Genomic DNA, 6,947 nt, shown 5'->3' with positions numbered 1-6,947 from the left:
GGGATACCAGGGTCGATGGGCCCCCAGGGGGCGGGATACCAGGGTTGATTGGCCCCCAGGGGCTGGGATACCAGGGTTGATGGGCCCCCAGGGGGCGGGATACCAGGGTCGATGGGCCCCCAGGAGGCGGGATGCCAGGGTTGATGGGTCCCCAGGGGGCGGGATACCAGGGTTGATGCTCCCCCGGGGGGCGGGATACCAGGGTCGATGGGCCCCTGCTCTGCTCCAGCGCAGCGATCCCTGTTCCCCCCAGAACTGGGCAGGCTGGGTCGCCCGGTGGGTCTGTGCGAGGGCCGGCGCTGCCCGCCTGGGCTGGGGTGACGAGCTGGGTCGGGGCTCAGCCCAGCTGCCCTGGTACCTTGGTGGTCAGGACCTGCCCCTTGAGCGCATCCATCGCTGCCGGGTCTCTGCCCCGCTGCCAGGGGCCCACGTGGACCCCAAAGCGCGGGGGGGGGCAAGGGGCGGGGTTTGACCCATCCAGGCCGCCACACCCCCACGTAACAAAAACAATCACAAAGGCCAAGGGGCGTGGCTTTCTAGCCCCACCCCCTGCGTGACCTCACCCCGCCCTCAGTCCCTATTGGCCTGGAGCTCCCCTTGCGAGCTGATTGGGCAGGAGCCAGGAAGGGGGTGGAGCCTTGAGGGCAGGGGGCGTGACCAGAGCGACGGAACAGCTGAGCCCGGGCCGGAGCAGCCGGCGGGTGGGGCAGGTAGGGATCGGAGCCCGCCCGCCCCTCGGGCCCGGCCTGTGCACGGGGCGGGGTGCGGGGGGGCGGGGAAGGCGGGAGTGGGGCAAAGGGAAGAGCCACGGGCACGTGTGGGGCCGGGGGAGCAGCCACGCGGGGTGGCGGAGGCTCGCGTGGGTCCCTGGCTTGCCCGGTTGGTTCTCGTGGGGCCCCGAGGCTGGGCAGGGACTTTGCCCCCGGCGATCGTGTGCAAGGCTGGGAACCTCCCGGTTCCCGACCCCTCGCTCCCGGGCGCTGCTCCCAGCCCTGGCCTGAGGGGGGGGGTAGGACTCCTGGGTTCCCTGCCCAGCTGTGTGGCTGGCTCGCCAAGTGACCTTAGCCCAGAGGCAGGAAGGGAACCCAGGCGTCCTGAGGCCCCCACGACGGGTGTCCCTACATCTGTGTGTCGTGCTACACCCCCCTCCTCCCCCCGACGATTCTAGGGGGCAGGGCGGGGCAGCGTTTCTGTATCTGGCCATTGGCTGTGGGAGCCATGATCCTACACCAGGCTTCTGCCCATTCCCGCCCCCCTCCCCACCCTTATCTCCACTCGCCAGCCCCGGGGCTCTCCTGTACCAGCGCTGACTGAGCCCAGACTCCCTGCTGTTCTAGCCCCCGGCTGCTCCGCCATCTTCGCCCCCCTCTCGGGTCGGTTTTGTAAGTCGTTTAATTGCTCTGTGCCTCAGTTTCCCCACCTTTACATTGGGTGTGATGACTTTGCTGGGAGGGGAGTGTGGTCTAGCAGCTAGTGCCCGGGACTGGGTTCCATTCTCCCAGCAGACCAGTGGCAGAGCGAGGAACTTCCCTGCTCTGTACCTTGGTTTCCCCATGTGGGATATGGGGATAATCGTGATGTGCTTTGAGATCTCTGGCTGGGAAGAGCTCAGGATTGTTTTATTATCGGTCTATTTAGACTGAGCTCTTAGGGGAGGGATCATCTCTTGCTGTGTCCATGCCGCGTCTGAGATCAGGGCCACTTTGTGCCAGCCAGGATCAGCCCCAGGGGCCTTGATCTCGGCCCGGGGCCTGCCCAGGATACCTCACCTATGCATGGTCTCAAGTTCAAGGAGTTCCTGCCCCCTAGAACTCATTGTGGGGTCTCCCCACCTCTCTGCCTCCAGGTCTGTAAACGCAGCAGAGATGCCGCTGGAAGGGGAGCCCAGCAGCCTGGCTAAAGTCGCTCAGCTCTTCATCCTGTCTCTGGCCTGGGGGATGCAGATATGGGTCACCTTCATCTCAGGTGGGACATGCTGCCTGGGTCTCGGGGAAGGGACCGTCTGGCTCTCAGAGCTAGGAATAGAACCCAGGAGTCTGACACGCAGCCCCTCCCCTACCGTAACCATTAGACCGTACTCCCTTCTTGGAACCAGGAGTCCTGGGTCCCTGCTCTAACCACGAGACCCCACTCCCCTCCCAGAGCCGGGGTAGAACCCAGGCATCCTGGCTTCCAGCCCCATGGCTCTAACCACTAGACCCCACTCTCTTCCCAGGGTCAGGATAGAACCCAGGCGTCCTGGCTTCCAGCCCCATGGCTCTAACCACTAGACCTCACTCCCCTCCCAGAGCCGGGGTAGAACCCAGGCGTCCTGGCTTCCAGCCCCATGGCTCTAACCACTAGACCCCACTCCCCTCCCAGAGCTGGGGTAGAACCCAGGTGTCCTGGCTCCCAGCCCCGTGGCTCTAACGCTCTCTGCGTGCCTTGATTTCCTCCTCTCTCCTTGGCTTAGGGTTTGTGCTGATCCGGAGCGTGAGCCGACACACCTTTGGCCTCGTCCAGAGCAAGCTTTTCCCCTTCTACTTCTACACCCTGGTGGCCTGCGCCTTCCTCAACCTCTCCATCTTCGCCTACTACCACCCCCGAGAGCTGCTGAGCACTGGGGAGACCCTGCAGGTACCATCGAGGGGCCAGGCACAGCCCAGGCCCCTCGTGAGCCGGACCCCCACCCGGGTTGGTGGGTCGCGCCCCTTCGTGTCAGCTCTCTGCCATCGGTGACTTCTAGGGTTAGCTGGGAATGGGAGAGCGGTTAAAGTGCATGACGCCTGGGTTCTGGGAGGGGAGTGGGGTCTAGTGGTTAGAGCAGTGGGGGGCTTGGTGTCAGGAGGCCTGGGTTCTGTTGCTGACTCTGGGAGGGGAGTGGAATGGGGTCTAGTGCGTTGGTTGGGGAGGCTATTCCGAGCCAGGACTCTTTGCATCTCTCCCTTTTGGAGGGGAGTGGGGTCTAGTGGTTACAGCAATGTGGGGCTTGGTGTCAGGATGCCTGGGTTCTATGCCTGGGTTCTATTCCTGGCTCTGGGAGGGGAGTGATGTCTAGTGCTTAGAGCAACAGGGCCTTAGTGCCAGGACGCCTGGGTTCTATTCCTGGTGTTACCAGCGTTCCCGTTACTTTGGGGTACGGTCATTTATTAGGGTCACTCTTCTGGGGTGGGAGGGTTCTGTAATTCTATCAACGTGCTGCTTGTGTCACTTGTGTTCTCACATGGAGCTCTGCTTCTCCCTGCTGCAAGTCCCCTCCCAATGGAGCTACCCTGCAGGACCTTGGTTCCCCCAGGCTGGGGGAACAGAGCCGTCTGAGCGGACCGGCTTAATCAGCACTCCCAAGCTGGTCCCTGGCCTCAGCAGGCTGGGCGGAGCAGCACCTCCAAGCTGTCACTCTCCTATGCCATGGGCACCGCACCAGAACAGAGTAACCCTGAGCAGGCTGGGTCGAGCAGCACTTTCAATCTGCCACCCTCGTACATCCCAGGTTCAGCACGTCTCTATCCCCACTTTCATGTTACAATTGTTCTGGTAGCAACCCGCTGGATGAGGAAACCCCACCAGATTTTGGGGCGCTGCAGGGACCTTTTAGCCTGGGTACGAGAAACGTTGCTGCAGAGCGAATGGGGAAACCAAAGAAACGCCCACGGGGGGGAGAGAGGGAGAGAAGCAACCAGCTTAATCATGAAAGTTATTTATTGCCAGACAGGAGCCAAGCAAAGAAAACGGTGATAATATTAAATCGAACTTACACTTGACTATAAAAATCAGCTTGAGAAAACTATGATTCGGGGTGGCCGACCAGAGCCTGAGACAGAGCCAGAATTTACCGATGTAAATTACCAAAGAGCCACAGTGATAGATCAGCAGCCCCCCATCAGCTCTCCCCTCGCTGCCCCCGGCTCCCAGCGCCTCCCACCCACGGGCAGCTCTGCCGATCACTGCCTCCCCCTCCCTCCCCACACCTCCCACTCAGCTGTTTCCTGGCGTGCAAGAGGCTGTGGGGGAGAGGGGGAGGAGCAAGGGCACTGCAGGCTCAGAGGACGGAGCCACCCCTGCTATAACTGATTGCACAAGTCAGCGTCAGAAGGTTATACCCAGAGTTGGGGTCTCACCACTCTGTGATGCTTGAATCGATCGGGGGACCGAGGTGGTACCTGAGGGCCCGGCGTGCTGGAGACAGGCAGAGCCCCCAGCGTGATCGGTCAGGAGGAGATGAAGTCCCAGTGGAATTGATGCAGAGTTTGGATCCAGGCATCAGAACACCCAGGCATTCAGAGCATGGGGAGGGGTTTTTGTAGTGAAACAACTACGGGTCAAGGGAGAACACTAGATTCGTTTGTGTGTGAACAAGGGAGAATAGCAACATTGCTTTGTTCAGGCTAGACATGGGAGCTGCTCACTCCTGGCTTTGGGCGGTGATCCTTGGAGGGAGCTCACGATGCAATTAAGGAGTTCCACCATTTTGGATACCAATAAAGGATTTATTACTAGAATTGGGCTGATCAGTGCTGAGCTGGGGGTATGCAGGTGTGGAGCAGAGATCCCCCATGATGCAGTGCGTCCCTGCTTTTCTGGTCCCAGAGTTCCCTGCAATTCTTGTCCCGGCATCTCTGTTCTCCGTTCTGTGTGCTCATGGAGGTGCTTCCTTGTCCCATCTTCGATGCAAATGAGGCCAGGGGAGTTTCCTTAATCCTGTCCCCCTTATCCGAGGGGTTTAGGGGTGTCTCCCACAGCCTTGTCAATGCTCTTTGTATGTCTTTCTTCTGATGGGTTTTGGTTTAAGCAGAGGCTGGGGGTGGGGGTTGAGTCTTTCATGAGTCAGACAGGCTGGGTACTGCACCCTGGTTCCCCAAGAACACAGAGCTGCTAGATAACATTGGCTGTGGGAGGGGAGTGTGGTCTAGTGGTTAGAGCAGTGGAGGCTGGGTGTCAGGATGGCTGGGTTCTACCTCCAGCTTTGTCCGTTCAGTCTGCCAGACCCCATTTGACTCCCAGAGCTGGGGACAGAACACAGGTGTCCTGACGCCCAGTGTCCCATGCCACCATCCCAACCATCTCTCTCTTTCCTCCCCTAGGGCTTGCTCTACTTTGTCTGCCTCCTCCTGGCCAGCGTTAATGCCCTGGGCTTGTCCCCGGCCACCACGGCGGCCATGTTCCAGTTGCAGGCCATCGAGCGGGAGCATGGCCTGGGTGGGGAGGTGGGGCTGGCGGCCCGGCGCGAGACGTACCAGCAGCTGCGGGAGAGGGACCCCAAGTACCAGGCTGCACGGCAGAGGTTCTTCAAACGCCATGGGCTGTCATCCCTCTGCAACCTCGTCTGCCTCGCCTGCAACGGAGTCAGCCTGCTGTGCATGGCGCTGCACCTCAGCAGCCTGTAGGCAGGGGCCCTGCCCGCGGGGAGGGGGCGGTGGCATTGTTCTCGGGGGCGGGGAGCCACCCACTAGGTGGGACTTGATTGAGTGAGGGGCTTGGAAATCCATGCCCCACTGGGGTCTGATTGGTGTCGCTTTCTAAGCCTGTATCCCACGTTTGGCACCAGCTGGAAGTTCATGTGTTGGGCAGGGTGGGGGATGCAACCGACCTGGTGACTCAGCAGTGCTTTTCCCTGGGTTCTCTCCCCTGCTCTGGGAGGGGAGCGGGGTCTAGTGGCTAAAGCGGGTGGGGGTGGGGGAGGAGGGCACGGTAGGGAGCAGGGCTTCTGGGAGGGGAGTGGGATCTAGTGGGTTAAAGCAGTGGGGAGGCTTGGAGCCAGGACTCCTGGGTTCTATTCCCAGCTCTGGGAGGGGAGTGGGGTCTAGTGGGTTAGAGCAGTGGGGGGGCTGGGAGCCAGGACTCCTGGGTTCTGTTCCCAGCTGGGGGAGGTGAGTGGGGTCTAGTGCCCCAGAGCAGGGGGGATAAACTAGATCTCTTTATTTTTTGTAAATTAAAATAAAATCTCAGAGTCAGCTAAAAAGCTGCTTCTGCTAACATGTGCCAGTGAACCGGCTGGGGACTGAAATTTGCCCTGTGCTGAGGTCCCCAGGCCTCTTTCGCACTGGGCTGTTTCAGAGGGCACCGTGGGAGACGGATACCCATTTCCCTCAGAGTTCATTGTTATTAGCTCCAGGGCGGCAGCAGCAGCAGCTGTGTTGGACCCCCATGGCATGGCACCTAGAGAGCAGCTTAGTTGAAACAGGCAAAATATGGAAGGGGAAACTGAGGCACAGAGCGGGCATGTGACGTGCCCAAGGTCACCCAACTGGCAGTGGCAGAGCCGGGGGATAGAACCCAGGTCTCCTGAGTCACAGTCGACTAGGCAACACTGCCCCTTATCAGAATCTCTGCGGGATTTCCTGGCAGTGCTTAGGCTGGCTCTCCGGAGCGCTCCGCTCTGGCATCCTCTTGTCTATTTCTGTTCTCGCTGCGCTCCATTTCCTTCCTGAGCCTTGGCAGGCCGAGATTGAGAAGCACGTTCCGTGGGCTCTTTGCCCTGCTTTTTATTTCAGTTTGTACCAATCAGAGGGGAAAAACTCCAAATGAAAGTTGCCTTCCAGTGGGGTTCTTTGGGGGGAAATAAATCGCTCTTTTGCACCTGTACAGCGCCATGCACAGAAGGATAATAAGCTATGACTGGGGTTCCCAGATGCTATTGCAATAGAAATAAAGAATCATATTCTCTGAGCCGCTTTTCTGTTCTAAAGTTTTCCGTTAATAAAGGACGTATTTACAAACTCACTGGCAGAAATAGCAGCACAATTTTTATTTTGTGACCTGGGCTAAAAGTTTTCCAACACTGCTCTGGGAATTTGGCTTTTTCCTCTTAAGAGGGGGAGGAATTAGACTGGGGGAAAGAATTTGTGTTTCTTTGGATTTTTCTATATATTTTTTTCCATTGATGGGAAAACAAATTGTTTTAAAATGTTGGGTTTGTTTGTTTGGTTTTTTTTACCCCAAACCACTGGCAGTTTTTGGAGTTGGTTTCA

The 6,947-nt window shown here is 58.9% G+C and overlaps 2 protein-coding genes across 4 annotated transcripts in view; one reads left to right on the top strand and one right to left on the bottom strand.

The window, feature by feature from the left end:
• The window catches only part of CCDC159 (coiled-coil domain containing 159), a 10,881-nt gene extending 10,332 nt beyond the window's left edge, over positions 1-549 (bottom strand). Inside the window, exon 1 of the mRNA XM_075061176.1 lies at positions 359-549. Coding sequence (XP_074917277.1) covers positions 359-394 — 36 coding nt within the window. The 5' untranslated portion in view covers positions 395-549. The remainder of the gene's footprint in view (positions 1-358) is intronic.
• A 96-nt stretch (positions 550-645) lies between these two features.
• TMEM205 (transmembrane protein 205) lies at positions 646-6,699 on the top strand. Of its 3 annotated transcripts, none has more exons than XM_032790323.2 (4): positions 646-710; positions 1,847-1,965; positions 2,453-2,616; positions 5,061-6,699. In XM_032790323.2, the coding sequence occupies exons 2-4, from the start codon at positions 1,866-1,868 to the stop codon at positions 5,361-5,363; spliced, it is 567 nt and encodes a 188-aa protein (XP_032646214.1). In that variant the 5' UTR covers positions 646-710; positions 1,847-1,865; the 3' UTR covers positions 5,364-6,699. The 3 variants fall into 3 exon arrangements, with proteins under 3 accessions (XP_032646214.1, XP_032646205.1, XP_032646196.1); XM_032790314.2 differs by lacking the exon at positions 646-710 and adding an exon at positions 1,060-1,373; XM_032790305.2 differs by lacking the exon at positions 646-710 and adding an exon at positions 1,062-1,382.
• Positions 6,700-6,947: the final 248 nt, after the last annotated feature.

The sequence above is a fragment of the Chelonoidis abingdonii genome, chromosome 26 (genome assembly GCF_003597395.2).
Source record: "Chelonoidis abingdonii isolate Lonesome George chromosome 26, CheloAbing_2.0, whole genome shotgun sequence".
Lineage (NCBI taxonomy): Eukaryota > Metazoa > Chordata > Testudines > Testudinidae > Chelonoidis > Chelonoidis abingdonii.
This window is presented reverse-complemented; position numbering and strand designations above follow the sequence as displayed.